Consider the following 20820-nt stretch of genomic DNA (forward strand, 5'->3'; position numbering starts at 1 on the left):
CGCGCTTTAATACCTTAAACGGGGTGGGTAAGGATAGACATGGAGATGATGATCACGTGATAACACCACGCGTATAATTGGTTACCGGGTGTTGCATGGATGATCCATGTTATTTATAAACCTAGGATCCTCCTCCCTCCATATGTGCTTACGTCAGTTTTCCAGTTCTTTAAACTTTGTATTTCACTTTAATTCAAACCTTTTTGGAATTTCCAGCACTATTTTCATTTTTTAAACTTCCGCCCATTTTACTTCTTTGTCTGATTATTTGCATTCTTTACTTGACCCTCATTTTTCTGCATTTATACATTCTTTTAAACGAGCATGAAACCATTTACTCCTTAACTTCAGCATGCTTATTTGACCTTTGTAAAAAATCCTACGTGTAATCGTTATGTGAAGTTGTCTTGTATGTTTTAAAGTCACAAATTGTAGCATGGCCGGGAACCACACTAGTGGATCTTGGGGGGTGCCTAACACCTTCCCCTGGGATAATTTCAAGCCCTTACCCGTTCTCTGGTTCTTTTTTTTTTAACTCCTTGGTGTCCTAATGCACTCAATCATTAGGTGGCGACTCTTCTAATTCTCAAAAAACCCAAATTCCCAAAAGGAATAGAGTTGTCCGCCCAAATATCGTAAACCCGATTTCGCCTTTAGAAAAAAGGGGCATCGACATATCCAAACATCATATATAGTCATATTATGAATTTGAACTCATTTAAATCATGATTAACAAGTCTCATATTCATTATACGTCACATTGGTTCGTACATAGTGTAACATAGCTTATGACTCAGTTCCACCGATTTCGGGAAGTGTGTTGTTGAGATCCTATTTCTGGTTACACGAGTTTATCAGTCTTGCTTTAGTTTTTCTGTTAATTATTTCTGTCAAGTTATTATTAAATATTAAGCTCAGATACTAGGTGCAATCACGACATAATGTTAAATACTTATATTTATCACTTGAATAGCTTTGTCACGATCATAGTGTTAATACTTATATTCATCATAAATTTTATAGTTATATATTAATTACAGAAAATAATTTAGCAAGGTAATATTAATTGATTTTAAACTTTTGAACATGATAATTTCCTACATAGTTCAAGTGAGAGAAAAATCTAATAAATACATTTTTATTAATTTAAAAGTTCTTGCTATTAGGAAAATAAGTAAGTGACCCCAATTATTCTTATTGTTTACTTAGGAAAATAAGTAAATGACCCCAGCTATTTTTCATAATTTGTATTCTTAATTTTCATTTAATATGAAAGTAAGAAATAATTGAAAAATATATTATTATATGTAACTTTTCAACTACAATACTATCTTGGTTTAACTTTGTATAATCATTAAGAAATTAAGAATAATACATTATCTATTTGCATTTAATAAATAAGACATCATGTTACTTAACTTAATCAAAATATAATAGAAAAAGAATATTATATAAAGAAAAATTATTCCTTACCACTGTAATGTATTGTTTACCTTTCTTTTACCTGTCACTAAATAAATTCTTTAAATTAAATTAAATTTTTAATTTATTCTAGTCCTTAGATTTTTAATTGATACAACATTTAAGCAGAATGGTCAAACTTTCTAATATTTGGTAAGAGAACGTTTAAGTCAAAATCGTGTTTTGATATTTAGCTTAGAATTATTGCTTAAATCTTTGGTGTTAGAAGTAATAAATTTCAAAAGGAAAGAATGTATATAACTAAAATCTTTCTTAATTTCAAATTCTTAAATATAGAAGTTTGTATATAGTTCGAATAAGGAAAGATTTAACATATAAACTTTAATTTATTTTGAGTCCTAAATATTAAAGAAATAATTAAATGACTAGTCCTAAATATTAGAAAAATAATTAAATGTCTATTCCTAAATATTAGTTAAATTACTAAATAAATATTCCTTAATATTACGATAATAATTAAAAGACTGTTTTGTCTAGCATGAACTCTATTTTAAAAGGGTAAAAACGGCGAACGATATTTTGTTAAGGGCCTTCGTGATTTTAATATAGACTAGTATTAGGGTACGCGCGACCTGCGTAAATCCTATCTTAATGAGTATAAATTTTTATATAAAAAATAGTATTGAATTATAAAATAAAAGTGTAAGTTCCTAAAGATGCTATGAATATTCGTTGTGTATATTTAACTCAATAATTAAAGAAACTACCCTAGAAGTCCTCAATCATCAATAGTTCAACTTAAGATTTGTTCAAAATTTGTAATTTCATAATTTCAGTTTCACGGGCAAGAACCATGAAAATGTAAATAATCTTGAAGGATACAACTTATAACATATAAACAGACAACTAATAATCTACGAACTTTAAATAACATAAAATAAAAGTGTAATAAATAAACAAAAAAAGACATTAAAAAAAATAAAATAAAGCACGCTAGTAAAAAAAATCTACAATTGAAAGCTAACTGATAAACCCTCTCATGTATAGCTAAATATATCATGGATTAAAAATTAAAGAATCTAAAAAATTATCTTGTTATTTTGTGCATTTTATTGATTTCTGCTCGACATTGCTCATAATTGTAAAATGTCACGACCCGGATTTCCCACCATCGGGAGTCGTGATGAAGCCTACTATCGGAGCTAGGCAAGCCAAGCCTTTAAGCATTTTCTGATAACATCCCAACAATAATAATAACACGAGTCATTTAAATAAAAGCGGAAGTCTTTAAAACATAGATAACTGATAACCCAAAATGCGGAAGTTTAACATTTCTCTACCCAAGACTGGTGTCGCTATCTCACGAACTACTAAAGAGTGCTACAAACAAGTCTGAATAGAAATACATAAGTGTCTGTCTCAGTACAATGAAAACAAACTGAAAACATAGAAAGGGCCAGCTAGGCTACCTCGTAAGTCCCTGGACTGAAGTCAGCTCCCGAACAATATCCTACTGCTGTGGTCCAAAAGCTGCTCCGGTACCGTGATCTGTGCAAAAGAGCACAGAAGTGTAGCATCAGCACAACCGACCCCATGTGCTGGTACGTGCCTGGCCTAACCCCGGCGAAGTAGTGACGAGGCTAGTCAGGACTACCAAACCAACCTGTGCAGTTCAATATATATATGCAATAAAAGAAAAGAACAAGGAAATTAAACAGTTAAGAGGGAGGGGAGCATACTATGGGGGAGTACAGTCCGGATATAAAGTCAACAATTTAAGTAAGAAACAGGACAATAACAATAATTAATGAGAGCAGGAAAATCAACAGTTGCACGAAATCAACCTTCGTGCTTTTACTCTCATCCTCACCAAAAGCAATCAAATAAAGTGCACGGCATCACCCTTCGTGCTTTCCCTCACATAACTCTCATATCATGGCACGGAATGATCCTTCGTGCAATTATAATCAAATCAGAGCACGGAATTGTCCATTCGTGCATAAATAATCAAAACATGGCACGGAATGACCCTTCGTGCAAATATAATCAAAACATGGCACGAAATGACCCTTCGTGCAAATATAATCAAAGCATTGCACGGAACGACCTTTCGTGCATTATAATCAAAGCATGACACGGAATGACCCTTCGTGCATTATCACTCTTCCTCACCCAAACAGTAATCACAACCAAACGGGGCGAGGGGAAGAAATGTCCCGGCAAGGGAATTACACAATTAACAGCTAAATCCCGGCAAGGGAGCAACAACAATACTTTCACATCCCGGCAAGGGAGATAATCAATATACCCAAACCATCCCGGCAAGGGATTAATCATATCTCTTTCTATTTCTTTCATTTCTTACTCAATAGTCTTTTTATCGTTCGAGCCAACGCTCCAAAGAATTTACAATTCATAATTAGTCCTCATACTCTTCACATCGCATAGCATTCATCATTAACATGGAAGAGTCATAACAATATCAGGATAAGTACATACAAGGACCCACGGTCATGCTAGACACCGATGTATAGATACTCGTCACCATGCCTATACACCGTACTCGATCATGTAGCAATTAGCAAATAATAACACTCCAATCCTATTCCTTCAAGACAAAGTTAGATCAAACACTTACCTCAAATGCTCCAAAATCAACTCAAGCCTCTAGTATAGCTTTACCCCTCGAATTCGGCTCCAACTCAGTCAAATCTATGAAATAATGACTTTACAATATTAATAATAGCTAAACAAACTAAACCCAATGTCTAAATATGACTTTCTAAGCTTTCTTCCCAAAAATTCCAAAATCGACCCCGGGCCCGCTTGGTCAAAACCCGAGGTTCGAACCAATTCCATGTCACCCATTCCCCCACGAGCCCGAATATATAATTTATTTTCAAATTCGACCCCAAAACGAGGTCTAAATCAAAGAAAATTGAAAAGCCCTAATTCTACCCTTTTCCCCCAATTTACACCTTAAGTCACATGATTTAGGTCTAGGAATTTGATAAATGATGATAGAAAATGAAGAAAACGAGTTAGAAAATACTTACTCAAAAAGCTTTGGTGAAGAATCGCTCTAAAAGTCATCTAGGGGCTGTGGAGAAGAAGAGCTCGTGTGAAATTTGGGAATAATCCCGTCACTGGTCTGTTTTTGAGCCTTAAAAAATTACTGGGCAAAAATGCCCTTCGCGTTCGCGGGAAGGGGGCCGCGTTCGCGAAGGGTAGATGAGTCAAAGCATCGCGAACGCGAGGTGCTAGTCGCGAACGGATAGAAGGATGGGGCTCGGTCCGGGGTTTGCTTGTACGCGAACACGAGATGGGGCTCGCGAACGCGGTAAAGGGGAAACCAAGGCTACGCGAACGCGGGGACTTGTCCGCGAACGCGAAGAAGGGAAGGCCCACTGGTACGCGAACGCGAGCTGAGTGCTGCGAACGCGAAGAAGCAATTATCTGAGCAAAAATTGCAGAAAATCTGCTATCATTCTAAGTTTAAAAACACCCCGAACACCTCCGAAAATACTCCCGAGCCCTCGGGGCTCCTAACCAGTCACACACACTAACTCAACAACATCCTACGAACTTAACCGTGCGATCAAATCGCCAAAATAACATCATAAACGAGGAATCAAACCTCAAAATCATCACTTTTTCATCAAACTTCATAAACTTCAAATTTTAGATATTTAGGTCCGAAACACGTCAAATGACGTCCGATTTCGACCAAATTTCACAGAAAGCGCTTAAACCATATATAAGACTTGTACCGGACGTCGGAACCAAAATACGAGCCCAATACCACGGTCTTTTATTCAATTTTCATTTTCATTTTCCTTAATAATTTCACAGAAAAATTCTTTTCTCGGGCTCTAGACCTCGGATTTCGACTCCGGGCACATGTCCGAGTCCCATATTTTTCTACGGACCCTTCGGGACCGTCAAATCACGGGTTCGGATCCGTTTACCAAACATGTTGATCGAAGTCAACTTTAATCATTTTAAAACTATATTTTGAAAATTTTTCACAGAATTTAACATATAATCTTTCCGGCTACGCGGCCGGACTGCGCACGCAAATCGAGGCAAGTAAAAATGAGGTTTTCAAGGCCTCGGAAGCACGGGATGAAAGAGAAAACAGGTGATGACCCTTTGGGTCGTCACATAAAAGGGCATTTAAAACTTTGAAAGTTAAAAGTGTAATATTGAATAAAATTATTGGTACAATATATTTTTAAAAAGTGAATTATCTACGTTATTGTTCAGGAACCCGTACCTCTTCTTTCTTAAATCTTTTTATTCTTGTTTTATCTATTTTTTTAAATTTTTTATATATAACTTATGTGTAAGGCTTATACGAAGTGAGATTTTAATAAATCTCTAAATATTATAACTTTCTACATGGTTCGAATAAGAAAACAAGTTAATAAGTAAAATTTTAATTAATTTTAAGCTCTTAAATATTAAAAATGTAATTAAAGAACTATTAAATGAAGTATTTTTTGTAACAGTTAACATAAAATTTGAGGGACTTCACAATATTTTTTTGTGTGATAAAGATTAAATATGAAATGAAAAGAAAAAGCATTAGCTTAAATTTTAGTGTGATAAAGATTAAGTTTGAAATGAAAGAAAAAGAATTAGTTTAAATTTTAGTACTTTATTCTCATAGATATTATTTTATTTATTACTATGTTGGATGGTAATACTCACGTTTTCTTATTTAATTAACATGTTATGGTGAAGGCTAGGAATAACAATTAAATATTTAATAACTAATACTTTAGGCAATTTAAATATTTTAAATATTAGAAAAGTAACTTAAATTACAATTATATCCAATGTGAAATTTATTTTTAGCGGGATTTTACTGGGTTGTTGTTGTGAAATTTATTTTAGAGTGTAAAAAAGGAGAACAATATTTCGCCAAGGGCCTTCATGCTTTTAATATAATATAGATACAGATAAATAATAAATAATAGATATAAATATAGATTTGTAAAAAATATGATCAAAGAAAATCTTATTTGACTCCTCAAATAACAATATGTTTACATATTTTAAACAAAGGAAGAAATCGATTTAAAAAAGAAAAAAAGAAAAGTTATTAAATATAATTATTATCAATTCTCACCTTCACCTTGAATATTAACGAGTATAATTATATTTTTAATTATGCTTATATCATATTAACCTAGTAATTCTTTGGCTAGACAACAATATTATATAATTACGCTCAATTATGCGGCTTTCCAAACAAGCTTTAAAGATAAGACTTTTGGGTAGGATTGTGAGACGGTGTGATAGAGCCGCCTACGACCACACCAAGGAGGAAAAAGAAAAAAGAAAAAAGAAAAAAGAAAAAGAGAAAAGAGAAAAAGGAAATAGACGCCTTTTTTCCGATGATTTTCATGTAGAAAGTCTTCTCTTCTTCTCTCCTCTTTCTCTTCGTTTCCCCCATTCTTCTCTTATGGCTTCAAAACAGCTCTAAAATTCCTCTAACCTTACTATTCTGAACCCCTTCTAAACGTGGATTACATACATATACTGACACTTGGAAGAATTTGGATGAATCGAGGCGATTCTAAGTGGGATTTCCCTAGATCTGATTTTTGTTTTAGGTAAGTTCTTGGCTATATGGGTAGATTTTGTTTGGAATTTGCACGTGTCAATTTGGGAATATTTGATCTGTTTCTTCATATTCTTGTCTTATTAAGGTTTTTCTTGTATTCGGGTGTGTGTGAAATTTTTTGGTTGGTTATTGTTTTTCTCTTGTGAATCATTTGTCTTTAAGTCTAATTTTTTCTGAAAATCAGGTTTGCTGATTTATTTATTTATTTAATTATGGGAACAATGATTGCGTGTTTCGAAGAGAATGATGATAATTTTGGGTTTTCGTTGTGGATTAGAGTTTCCAAAAGCAACAACAACAACAACAACTACCCAGTATAGTCCCACAAAGTGGGGTCTCGGAGGGTAATACGTACACAGGCCTTACCCCTACCCGAAAGGGCAGAGAGGCTGTTTCCAATTGACCCTCGGCTCAGGAAAGAAAAGGAAAAGGAAAAAGAAAAACAAAAGAGCATTAGTGACTCCAGCAGAAATCGCATGCAATAATATCGACCAGTAACTGCCATAAGGGGGCACAATACAATACGCAAGTCATCTATGGAGAGCCCTACCAAACCCCTTCCAAAAGCTGGTCTGTAAATTGACAGTTTCGAAGTGAGTATGTAAAAACGGGGCTTATATGATGGTTGTTACAGCTTAAGCCTTTTGCCTTTTTTAACCAAAAAATAAAAAAAAGAGAGAAACTTGTTGGGCATAAATGTGATTTTTATAGCTTAAATTGAACCCTTTTTTTTTCGTACTCAAGACTGAATGTGATATTGTAGCTATTGGTCAACTTAAAAAATGGTAATATTATGGTTTTTGTATGCTCGTGTTGCATGTTATTTTATTTGAAGAACGCATTTGTCATATTGGAGTAAGGGTGTGAATATGAGAGTTGCTTCACAATTTCATTCTTAGGATGCTGATTGAGGGGTGTAAGGTTGCATCTCCTTTTTCTGTTTTAATAATTACCTATTGATATCTTATTGAGATGTTATCCTGCAGATTAAATGTTTTGGTGTTGCTTTTGGAATCATTGGGGACGTTTTGTCTAATTGATGGATGATGACCATTCCAATGGATAGTGCTGTCGATCAGTTGTCTCGCGAGCAAGTTCAGCGCCTCTACGACAAGGTTGCCTTATCCTCTGATTGCTTTTCCATTTGAATTGAGTGTTTATATATATATAAAAAAATCATGCATTCATTTGTGTTGCTTTACTTGTAAAGCTGTGGACATCCTTGCATAAAGACGTGTTTGTTGTCTGTAAGGCTGCTAGCTATATCTGTCTAGTTTATCTTCTTGCATAAAAAGAGCAACTGCATATTTGCTTGTTTGGAGCTTTTGTAATTGACATTTTTTACTTAACATAATTTTTTCCCCCAAAAGAATGTTGAGTTGGAGAATAAACGTAGAAAGGCAGCACAAGCTAGAATTCCTTCTGACCCAAGTGCATGGCAACAAATGCGAGAAAACTACGAAGCTATCATCCTTGAGGATAATGCCTTCTCAGAACAACATGAAATAGAGTATGCCTTGTGGCAGTTGCATTACAGGAGAATTGAGGAATTGCGCGCACACTTCAATGCTGCTGTAAATTCTAGTGTGTCAACCAATTCTCAGAATGGGAAAGTTCCCCATCGTAGTGGACCTGATCGCGTCACAAAGATCAGAACACAGTTTAAAACTTTTCTTTCGGAAGCAACAGGATTTTATCATGATTTGATGCTAAAAGTTAGGGCTAAGTATGGCCTGCCGCTGGGATATTTCTCTGATGATCAAGAAAATCAGATTCCTTCCTCTAAAGATGGTAACAAATCTGTGGAGGTGAAGAAAGGATTGATATCCTGCCATCGTTGTTTGATTTATCTTGGCGATCTTGCTCGGTACAAAGGCTTATATGGTGTGGGTGATTCCAAGGCTTGTGATTTTGCAGCTGCTTCGAGTTATTACCTGCAAGCTTCTTCACTTTGGCCTTCAAGTGGCAATCCTCATCACCAGGTATTTTCTGTGAGCGAATGGGGAATATGATTATTGAGTAACCTTCATATGAAACATTTTGTTTTTCTGTCTGTTCTTGTTGTGATGGCTGATTGTGTTTCCTCAGCTTGCAATACTGGCTTCCTATTCCAATGATGAGCTTGTGGCTATTTATCGCTATTTTCGCAGTCTTGCAATAGAAAGCCCTTTTTCCACGGCAAGGGATAACTTGATCATTGCATTTGAGAAGGTAAACAGCCTATTGAGAAGATATTTCAAGATTGTGCTGGTAGTTTGGTTAAGATCCTTGACAGCTCTTTCTTTTTTTCTCCTGTATTATGACGCCCCCTCTCCCCAAAGCCCCCCAAAGCGCCCCAGACACACACGCGCACTCTTGTGTAATGTAGTCATTAGATAATTGATTTAGGAGCCCCTCCGGTTCAAATTATATGACACACTTTCCTTATCAGTCTGTTCCAAAATAATGGCATATTTCGACATTTGAAAATAATTTATCTTTAAACTTCCCCTTTATCCATTTTACCCTTAGTGAGAAGCTTTTATAACCACAAAATTGAAAGCCCCACAAAAGCATTTATTCTTAAGCTTTTAAAATCACAAATTTTGCCCCCCAGGGCCTAGCTCAAGTGGCAAAGGGTGGTGGATTTGTGTCTTAGGTCACACGTTCAAGCCCCCAGACCATGCAAAGCAAAGCCTGGTATTTAAGTGGAGAAGGGTAGAGGGGCGGGCCCTTTATCCACCGAGTTTCGAAGGTTGCGGTTGGTCCAAAGGATCGGCCCCAGACGGATTTCTCGGTCATCAAAAAAAAAATCACAAGTTTCGAAAGTTCTTTTTTGCTTAAGCTCCGTGCCGAGTCAAACTACGTCACATAAATTGAAATGGAGGGAGTAGACTAATTTTTTTTTTTTTTAACGTTGGAAAAGTTACATCCTTATGTTGGTGGTGAGAATGTTTATGATTGACCAACTGGAGTTGTAGGATCATGACTACTAGGTATTATTTAGTCTGGATTGAGATCTTTACTTTAGTTGGCTTGGTACGTTCTTTTTTTTGGGTATAACCATGGTGTTTGGACGAGTTTGCATGCACTTCGACTAATTCCACGGGATACTTAGTTCCTCCTACCAGAACAAATGAGAAGAAAACACCTAGTGTTTCTGCTGGATTTGAATATGAGACCTCATGGTTCTCATCCTTGGTGCCTTCTTGAGAAAATAGATGTTCGATGATACTCATATGCAGATGCAGGAAAAGATTTAGTAGTGAGAGTTATTTAGAATGGCTTGAATTATGTCATATATCTCCTGCTTGTCTGTGTTAGAACTGCCGCAAATATCTTGTAGCAGCGTGGTATATCTTGTGGTATGTAACCATAAATGACTTTGGTAAAGCTAAGAATGTTGTACCGTAACCTGCTCTAATAGCGGACAATATTGACGATTTATGTAATAGCTAACCATAGACAGGTAATGAAGTTGGTTTGTGGCTTAGAGAATGTTTAATTGTATGCTATATATGTATAGTTGTACTGTACCCGTTTCTTGGCCTAGTAGACAGGGGAGTGCCAAATGTTAGGTAGGGGGTTCAACTCTTCATCCCAACTTTTGATTCCACTTCAAATAAAAAAGCTTGTAGTGTAGTGGCAAAAGTGGCTAAAAATAGAAGATGGGGCATTTTTTCGTTATTTTCTTGAATGCTGTTAGTATTCCTGGCTCTACCACTGTTAGTAGAAATAGGAATGTGTTAAAATTTTGACATACATGCGTGTCATTTTTGTAATTTCAAAAGAGATTGGGGAGGAATTTCAAATGTTTTAGTTTAGCGTGGTTTGGACATGGACGGTTTCCAGAATATTTGCTATTTCGAGTGACCTTTACTGCAAGACTCAGTGATGTTACTCTTGTGTCGATGGCCTTTAGTTCTATCTTTTGAATGGTAAGATTATCTCTATTACTTTGAACGCATGTTAACTCTCAATGTGAATCACCAAGAACTTGTGGAACCCAATAAATTGTGGATTTCTGTTGTTCCTCATGTAAATTTTATTTGTTTAATAGATGTTATTGGTCCTTTGTAAAATTTGTGAACAGTGGCATCTGTTATCATCTTTTGGCAGAACCGTCAGTGTTACTCTCAACTTGTGGGGGATACTAAAGCTTCCTCCACCAAGGCCGTACGTCCTCGTACAACTGGCAAAGGAAGAAGCAAAGGAGAAACGAGGCATCCACTGAAAGATGGTAGGGTTGAAGCAAGTTCGGTCCAGGAAAAAGGTTCTAGTATGTCTGACATCTTCAAAACCTTCAGCACAAGATTTGTTCGATTGAATGGTATTCTTTTCACTCGCACTAGGTATTTTCCTGTCCATGCTGTAATACAAATCTCTGATATTTTGACTACAATATATCATTAAGATATTATTGCTTTGTTTTCCATCTTTAACCAGTTTGGAGACTTTTGGAGAAGTGCAAGCGGTGGTTAAAAATGATCTGCTTGAGCTTCTCTCCTCTGGGACTAATGAGAAGTATAATTTTGGTTCTGACACTGCCGACTGTAAACTGGCTTTTGTAAGGCTCGTGGCCATCCTAATATTCACTGTTCATAACGTGAATAAGGAAAGCGAAAACCAGTCATATGCTGAGATTTTACAAAGATCGGCTCTTCTACAGAATGCATTTACTGCTGTGTTTGAGTTCATGGGTCATGTAGTTGAAAGATGTGTCCAATTAAATGATCCCACAACAAGCTTCCTTTTGCCAGGGGTTTTGGTGTTTGTAGAATGGTTAGCGAGCCGTCAAGATGTTGCACTTGGGAACGAACCAGAAGAGAAGCAAAGCAGGGCTAGATCATTTTTCTGGAAGAACTGCATTGCTTTCTTTAATAAGCTTTTGTCTAGTGGGTTTAAGTTTGTTGATGATGACAAGGATGATACGTGCTTCTTCAATATGAGCAGGTATGATGAAGGAGAGAGCGATAATCGTCTTGCATTACCCGAGGATTTTGAGCTGAGGGGATTTATACCTTTTCTTCCGGCACAACTTATCCTTGATTTTTCAAGGAAGCATTCTTTTGGTGGTGATGGTGGCATCAAAGAGAAGAAATCACGTCTCCAGAGGATAATAGCAGCAGGAAAGGCTCTTGCTAATGTGGTCCGTGTTGGAGAAGAGGGAATATATTTTGACGGTAGAGCAAAGAAATTCATCGTTGGCATTGAGCCTCAAGTATCTGATGATTATGCGCTTAATTGCTCCATGGAAGTTCCCAAATTGAGTGGTATTGAGTTGGAGAATTCAGCTGCAGGGCAGTTAACTGTAGGACCTCCGCAGCCAAAGCAACAATTGTATGTGGAAGGGGAGGAAGAAGATGAGGTAATTGTTTTTAAGCCATCGGTGGTAGAAAAGCATGTGAATGGAAGCGCTTCAAACATGATGACCTCAGAAGGTCATGTTTTTGGTGTTTGTGCTGCCAGTGTTCCTCCTGGGGTTAGCGTGGCCTCTGTTGGTCTAGGAAATGAAATGGGTCCATTTTCAGCTGCACTTGATGGATTGGTCATGCAGAGTGCATTACATGCTAGTGCAAGGCCACCCTCAAGTATTGCCAATAACAGTGGCCAATATATGCAGCCTATTCAACCAAGTACTTCATTGTGGTCCGTTGAACGAGCTGCTGTTATGAATGGATTTGCCAGCTTGAACATGATAGGAAATGGTCCAACTATAATATCTGAGTTGCAAGATCAAGTATTTCCACCTGTGCCATATTCTGTCCCTTTTCCCCAGTCCGTCAATTTTGGCATGACAAATAATATTCCTGTGCATATCCCAGATGCTGCCATACCATCTAACTTCAGTTCACTTTCATCCTCAGTAGTTGGTATTGATAGCATGTCAATTAAGTCCCCATCAGTCATGTCAACAGGCATAAGGAAAAATCCAGTTAGCAGACCTATTAGGCATCTGGGTCCGCCTCCAGGCTTTGGTTCTGTTCCTTCGAAAGTCCTGGAGGAGTCTTCTTCAGCAATGACCATAAAGAATGAACATACTACTCTTCCTCCTATGGATGACTATAGCTGGTTGGATGGATATCAGTTGCCTTCATCACATCAGAGCATTGGTTTCAATAACTCCGTTAATCATTCAACACAAAACTACCACTCAATGAGCAAGAGTAGTAGCTCCGTTGGGATGGTGAGCTTTCCTTTCCCTGGGAAACAGGTAAACTCTCTGCATGTGCAATCAGGGAACCAGAGAGGTTGGGAGGACTACCAGATATCTGAACAATTAAAACTGTACCAGGGGCAACCTCAGCAACTCCAGAGTGGAAACCAACAATCTGTTGAACTGCCTCAGCGGCATGAAGGACAGTCTCTGTGGGAAGGCCGTTTTTTTGTGTGATATGGATACAGGAGATTAGATGGTAAAATGATATTTTTCTGTACCTTAACAGAGAATTACTTGAACACATTCTCCATGACTGCTTTTATCTTTCCGAGCCCTGCATTTTATCTTTCTTACAGTTGGCTGCTCAAGCTTTTCCAGGTTGTTAACAATTACAGTGGCAATGTCCAGCGGCCTGTTGCTATGACATTCAACCATCATATTTGTAGTGTCGCCAATGTTACTTAAGTTTTCTTGCAGCATGGATGGTCTTTTGCAGTGTTGCGGGCACTTACTGTTGAGCAGGTATTCGTGCTCTTTCTTCCTCCCTTACTCTCCCTTCTCTTTCTCCCTCCTCCCATTCTCTTGGATCTCTACTGTTGCATTTGAGTCCACACGATTAGTTAATATGTTGGACATACTTTTAACATTTTTTGATAATTCATTAATGAGGGGATGGCTTTTATTTTCTCGGTAGTCCGCTGAGAAAGTTCTCATTTTTCTTTTTCTTCCTAGCATGCGAGGAAAACCCCGAAGAATTTACATAGTTTCCAATCTAAGAACAAATTTAAGCTCTTGATGGCTCTTTCATTACCCTGATATTTTCTATGAGCGAGCTTAATAACTATTATGTGCTTTTGCTGGTTGGTCTGGAAAGTTCTCTTTTTTCACCTTTGGTGGGGCTTGGGTTAACGTAGGGCTGGAATCTGAGTACTATTATGCTTTTTTTATTTGAAGGAAAATGAGTGCCTAAATAACTATGAAATTTTCATTCTTCAGTTATTGAATTCCAATTTAAAACTTCCCACACTTTGGTTGTGTTTGATATGAAGGAAAATATTTTCTAGAAAATATTTTTCAATTTTCACATATTTGGTTGGCTTAAATGTTTTGGCGAACATTTTCCTCATGGACTCAACAACATTTTCCCGTGAACTCATTTTACGTGAATTGGAGGAAAATGACTTCCCTACCAAGAAGAGTAAAATATTTTTCAAATCTCTTTTTTAACCTTCCCCATCCTATTTCTCACCACCACCCCCTTCGCCACACCCACCCCCTTCACCCTCACCAGCAACCCACCCTCACCCTCTCCCACTCCTACCCCCAGCCCCTACCCTGCCACCCTTTCACCCCACCAGCACCCACACGCCATTTCCATTACCCACCCCCAAACCCCCCGGTGCCACCCCCACCCACGCACCCCCTCCACCCCACCCTAGCCCCTAGACCCCGATCTTCCACCCTTTCCCGCTCTTACACATTTCTTCTCCTATACCGTTTTCCTAAATAATATATTTTTCAGAAAATATCTTCTGCTACCTGACCAAACACCAGAGAGAGAGTAAGAAAATGTTTTCCTTCATACCATGCACACCCTTTCTTTCCTGTTTTCAACTTGAGGTTATTAAGGTTAATTCCCTGGTTATGCATCGACATAGTTTACCCTTTCTTAAAAATTCTCACTTAGGAGAGCAAGGTGAGAGGACCCACTTTCCACCGAGCTTCGAAGACAAAAATAATGGATTTCTCAGATATCCAAGAAATATATTTATAGAAAATAACTCACTTTTTTGGATGTATGCCAGCTTGTGCCTAGCTCTTCAGACTGGACAAGTCAGACTGAGGTCAGTAGGTGCAGGGGTTGGGAGCTTTGGAAGTAAGAACCTTGCCTGTTTGGATGGTGCACGGTTGGTATGTCAGATTTTGGTGGATTGCTGGTTGGTGTCAATGAGTGAGAAGCTAGTCTACCTATCTTATAGGAGATCTCTCTTACCAAGTTCTGCTACATGCGATGATGAGCAGTTTCCGAATATTAAATGTGTAAGTGGATGTCTTGGCAGCAGTTAACATGTCTGCCTGAAAATTCTTCAATGGGATCTTGCATGAGATCACGGAGTAGTAGTTATCAGGGGCTAACTATGGATGTTTTATGGAAATAAGTTTGTGATTATGTATGCATATGGTTATCTCAACTTTTGATTTGTTTCAATGTCAACTAGTGGCAATATCCTGTCATGTATGTTATTTAAATTTGTTGTGCTTGTGATCCAGTTACAGATTGTTGTTGGATAATTAGTTTTCGGTCATCTGTATCTTGGTATGGCATTTTCCCAAGCTGAGAATGCCAAAACCTTTTGTTTCGCTAGGCACCCTGCTGTCTTTGTTTCCGCTATGTGCATCATGCCTTTTCGTTCTTCAGTGTTGTGATTTTCCTATTCTGGCCTTGATTTTGCCGGTCGCAAGCATTGGCTCTTTGTTATGATGCTGTAAATATCTCCAGTGCTATCCAAGTTGGGGGCCAACAGTCAGCAAGATTAACTAGTAGTCTTATATGGTCCAAGGAAAATCCTTTTCGCTTGAATTCTCTTTGTATTATATATTTGCAGTTCTACTAAATTGATTAGAGAAGCGCAAAATGAACAAATAATTTTGTGCCCAAAAGTTGTGCTTTTGTGTCAAAAGGCAGGGTAACATTGTTTCTTCCTCTGCGCTGTAACACTCCTCAAATATATAAGAGTGTAAAGTTTCAAGACACTTTAAATATAAAATTTAACTATTAATTTTTTATCTCAAATTATATTTTTATTACGGATTTGAACCCTTGTAATATATTTTGAGTTACTTCTCTATTTACAAATAATTGGATATATAATTAGGGAAATATTAATAATTTTATGTTGTTAATTATTAAAAGTCGGTATAATTAAATACTAGTTAAGTTAAAAAAAAACGAAAAAGAAAAAAAACAAATAAAAGAAGCGTGCCAAGGCAAGCCCATAAAGGGCTGTTAGACCAAATACAATAGGATTGCAACAGGAGTGAATAGCCTTGCAAAAACAAAATAGAATATACATTCTGTTTGCTAAGAAACAGAGGCAGCGAACTATTCGGGCAGGCAACGAAAATTCTAGAGTTCTTTAGAAATCACTAATTCTTAAATTTAGGTATGTAAAATTCTCTATTGTTAATTACTCTACAGTAGTAATAGGTAAGAATTGAATAGTTAATTTCTTTCTTTCTCTGTATCGACATCAAATTTCATGTTTAGGTATAAGATTTTGAAATCAATTAAAATGCACTGGTTGTTGTAGAATCAATTGTTTGACGGGTATAAATTGGATTGGGGCCTACGTATCGGCTCGAGGAGTTTTGGAGGTAAGTTGATATAACCTCTTACTAAAGTGGTTTAACTCACAAAAGCACGCATACAAGGTGTTTGATGAATTACTTAAAAGAGTTTATATTTACTTAATTGAAGTGGGTGAGTACCTATTAGCTTAGAATTATTTTAGTGCTTAAACTGTATACAAAAGATTCTTAGATACTTAGTTACTCCAATGAACATGCATGTCCTATAGATAAATACCATGTCTTTGGCGTGTTTTCTTGTAATGCAGAACTAATGAATGAATGCAGTTGAATGGCAGTACTTCTTGCAACATCTATCAAGAAACTAATCTAAATATTGCGAAAATAAGAAATTCCAAAAGCTACTTCTTTGATTCATTATTTGAAGGTATAGAGCTGTTAAGTTGCTGCTGTTCGTGTTGTGGAGACTGTAAATATTCAGATTTTTGTGTATTTCTTATAGGCCATTTTCATGTTGAAAAAGAAATTTCATGAAGAAGCAAGAATTTTTAGAAATGCTTTTGAATGGTTATTTCATTCTTATGCCATACCTTACATTTACGGATTCCAGAATGAGTATGTTTGAAAGATTTAGACTTGAAAAGTCACAAGAAGAAGTTTTAGAAAGAAAAGATTTTTGGGAGTATCCTTTATTCTAGGAAGAGGTGATCGTCCAGGCCAAGGGTCCTGACCAAGATGTTGACTTCCTGAAACTACTTGTGCCAAAGTAGGGAGCACACGAGCCGATGGCCTCGTTGCTGAGAATTTACTTAGCCATGCTAAGGTATGATACATGAGCGCTGAGAACCATGAAGCGAGTGCACCTCGTGGATTAGGCCTATTCGATCAGGTTGGGATTGAACCCGTGCCGATCACGGTGACTGAGACATAATTAAGTCAGGATAGTTGGAACTCCCCAAGTATAAAGTGAAGTATCTTTTTTATAAGAAAGAAAAAGAAAAGAATTTCCTTTGGAATATTCATAAACTGCTATTATGCAATTATTTTAGAATTGTTCTTATAAGCTTTATGTTTTACATGCATTTAGAATCTTTGCTCGTAATGTATATGTTATTAAAGTTTCGTCCCCTATCGTTGAGACTCACTGAGTACAATGAATGGTACTGACGTTCTCTTTTGGGAACCTACGTTGGTCTGCGGTACAACGTAGGAACAAGTTTTGTAGGCGAGCAGGCTACGAGTTAGGACTTCCTTATCTTCTAGTGCTATTGGTGAGCTCCGCTTTTGTTCGTGGAGTATTCCTTAGAGTCATTTTTATTTAGCTATTTCTTTGTTTACTTAGAGAACTGGCCAGGAAATCTCATGTCATGAGCAGTGCGTCAGTTTATCAGTAGAGGCTTCATAGGCACAGTCGGTGGGTTATGATTCAGATGTTTTTGATTATAACTTAGCAGTATTTCATTGGTTACTACAAATAATATTTTGAAGTTGGCTTATTTTAGATATTTAAATTATTTAAAAGTATTTGCTTACAGTAGTGCCTTGTGGCATGTAAAGTTTGAAGTTATAATAGATTTGATAAGCGCAGATGGTTCGCTCGGTCATGTTTAGTGATGGGGTACCGGTCCAGGCTTGTTTAAAAAATGGGTCGTGACAAACTTGGTATCAGAGCCTCAGGTTTATGGAGTCCTAGGGGTCTATGAAGCCATGTTAGTAGAGTCTTGTTTATGGGTATGAAGCGCGCCATACTTATAAGCAGGAGGCTACAAGCATTTAGGAAAAGTCTCATTTTTTTCCCTCATACTTTAGATCGTGCAGTAGATCCTACCTCTAAGAAATTATCTAATGTATTCGTTTCTTTAAAACTCGCAGAAATAGCTCGTACTCGCAACTCTGACACCGACACTCAGGATGCTGCTCAAGAAACTATTGTTACTATTGTGGCTCAAGGCAGAACTAAAAAGGGTTCAACTCAGAAAAGGAAGGGTAAATCCACAAAGGGGGTTCAAATACCCCGGGTTGAACATGAAGAAGGGGTGGAGCATGATGATCCAGTACCTCAGGATCCAGTGCCGCCCCCAACAGTAGCTCCGGCTCAGACAACTATATCTCTAGAGGTGGGTCAGATGTTTAATGCAGTCAACAATGCTATGGAGATGTTTAAAGCCTTCATGGCCAACTGGAGATTCCACCTCAATCAAATAAACAAAACAATTATGAGTCCTCGAGAGTGAATGAATTTTTGAAGTTGATTCCTCCAGTGTTCCATGGTTCTATAGTTGATGAAGATCCAATGTTGTGGATGGAGGGTGTGAAGAAAGTCCTCCGAGCGATGAAAGCATTTGATGATGAAGCTGTGGAGCTGGCTGCTTACCAGCTTAAAGATGTGGCCGGCGCTTGGTTTGAGATGTGGGAAAAGGAAAGAGATGAAGATGATGGTCCGCCTACTTGGGAAGAATTTGAAGAGGCCTTCATGGCTAACTTTATCCCGGAAGAGGATAGGGAAGCTAAGGCTACAGAGTTCGAACAGCTCAAGCAAGGGAATAAAAGTGTGCAAGAGTACTACATGGAATTCATAAGGTTAGCTAAGCATGATCCTCACATGGTTAAGACAGAAAAAGCAAAGATTCGCAGGTTTGTTGGCGGTTTGGCTTACCACATTAAGGATACGACATCAGCTGCAGCGGTAGGAATGATAGCCTTCTCCTTTGTTGTGGGATTCGCCAGGCACTTAGAAAAAGACAGACAACAAAGGAGAGAAGAAAAAGAACAAAACAAGAAAGCCCGAACAACGGGCAGGTTTAATGGTACATCCAGCGGAGGTGGAAGGGGTACCTCTGATAAGGAGTCATTAGCACTACCTCAGTCCATTCATCAGTCAGGTGGTGGGTCTTCCTTTAGACGTACTCAGAGTTATGGAAATCAGTCTCGCCAGAATCAGAATTTTAGGACATCTTCCTCACGTAGCCAGAGTCATGCTGAGCAACATTCATACCAACAAAGTCTTTATGGAACATGTAAGCGGCAACATTCAAGTCAGTGCAAGCTCGGGTTTCATGGTTGCTATCATTGTGGAGACATTGGTCATATAAAGGCCAACTGCCCAAAGTTGAGACGTAATTTTAGTGGGGTATCAACTCGTCCTTCTAGTTCCTCAGCTACTGCAGTTGCACCACCTCAGGCTCGTGGTTCTCATAATTAGACCGGGCATGGGGCAGGAAGGGGTGCAGATCGAGTTACTTAAGGAGGGGGACAACCCCGTTTGTTTGCTACACTTGATCATCAGAGTGCAGAGGCGTCTGCAGAAGTTATTACAGGTATACTTCTAGTCTTCTCACATAATGCTTATGCCATAATGGATTCAGGTTCAACGTTTTCATATGTGACTCCATACTTTGCAATTAACCTCAGGCTAGAACCAAAACAACTTAGTGAGCCATTCCTAGTATCTACTCCAGTTGCCGAGTCAGTGAAAGTCACAAGAGTCTATAGAGGTTGTATAGTTTCAGTCCAAGGTCGCAACACCAAAGTCGATCTCATAGAGCTAGAAATGGTGGATTTCGATGTGATCATGGGTATGGATTGGTTGTCTTCCTGCTATGCCATGTTAATTGTCATGCTAAGATAGTCAGGTTCCAATTTCCATATGAAGAAGTCTTAGAGTGGAAAGGTAGTTCAGCATCGCTTGTAGGTATGTTTATTTCTTACCTTAAGGCACAACGAATGATCAGTATAGGGTGTCTCGCCTATTTGGCTCACATCATTAATCCAGAATCAGACCCACCAGCTCTTCAGTCTGTGCCAGTTGTTAGAGAATTTCTAGAATTTTTCCAAGATGACCTTCCCGGACTTCCTCCTGAAAGAATCATAGACTTTGGCCTTAATCTCATGCCTGGCACTCAGCCCATATCTATACCTCCTTATAGGATGGCTCCAGCAGAACTTAATGAGTTGAGAGAACAGTTGAAAGACCTTCTTGACAAGGGCTACATCAGGCCGAGTGTTTCACTGTGGGGTGCCCCGGTCCTGGTTGTCAAGAAGAAAGATGGGTCCCTCAGAATGTGCGTCGACTATCGGTAGTTGAATAAAGTTACCATTAAGAACAAGTACCCACTGCCAAGGATTGATGATTCATTTGATCAACTTCAGGGTGCAAAGCACTTTTCAAAAATAGACTTGAGGTCGGGGTACCATCAGTTGAGAATCAGAGAAGAAGAAATATCTAAAACAGCCTTTAGAACTCGCTACGGACACTATAAATTTCTAGTAATGTCCTTCTGGTTGAAAAATGCTTTAGCTGCATTCATGGACCTCATGA

The 20820-nt window shown here is 37.8% G+C and overlaps 1 protein-coding gene across 6 annotated transcripts; it reads left to right on the forward strand.

Annotated features, from left to right (window-relative positions):
• Positions 1-6737: 6737 nt before the first annotated feature.
• LOC109206297 (protein SMG7-like) lies at positions 6738-15608 on the forward strand. Of its 6 annotated transcripts, none has more exons than XM_019369113.1 (8): positions 6738-7043; positions 8041-8169; positions 8425-9036; positions 9143-9265; positions 11153-11385; positions 11480-13449; positions 13550-13715; positions 14999-15608. In XM_019369113.1, the coding sequence occupies exons 2-6, from the start codon at positions 8098-8100 to the stop codon at positions 13425-13427; spliced, it is 2988 nt and encodes a 995-aa protein (XP_019224658.1). In that variant the 5' UTR covers positions 6738-7043; positions 8041-8097; the 3' UTR covers positions 13428-13449; positions 13550-13715; positions 14999-15608. The 6 variants fall into 6 exon arrangements, with proteins under 6 accessions (XP_019224658.1, XP_019224659.1, XP_019224660.1 ...); XM_019369114.1 differs by having other exon boundaries at positions 13563-13715; XM_019369115.1 differs by having other exon boundaries at positions 11480-13247; positions 13329-13715.
• The last annotated feature ends 5212 nt before the right edge of the window (positions 15609-20820 follow it).

Source organism: Nicotiana attenuata, unplaced genomic scaffold (genome assembly GCF_001879085.1).
Source record: "Nicotiana attenuata strain UT unplaced genomic scaffold, NIATTr2, whole genome shotgun sequence".
In the NCBI taxonomy this organism is placed as follows: Eukaryota; Viridiplantae; Streptophyta; class Magnoliopsida; order Solanales; family Solanaceae; genus Nicotiana; species Nicotiana attenuata.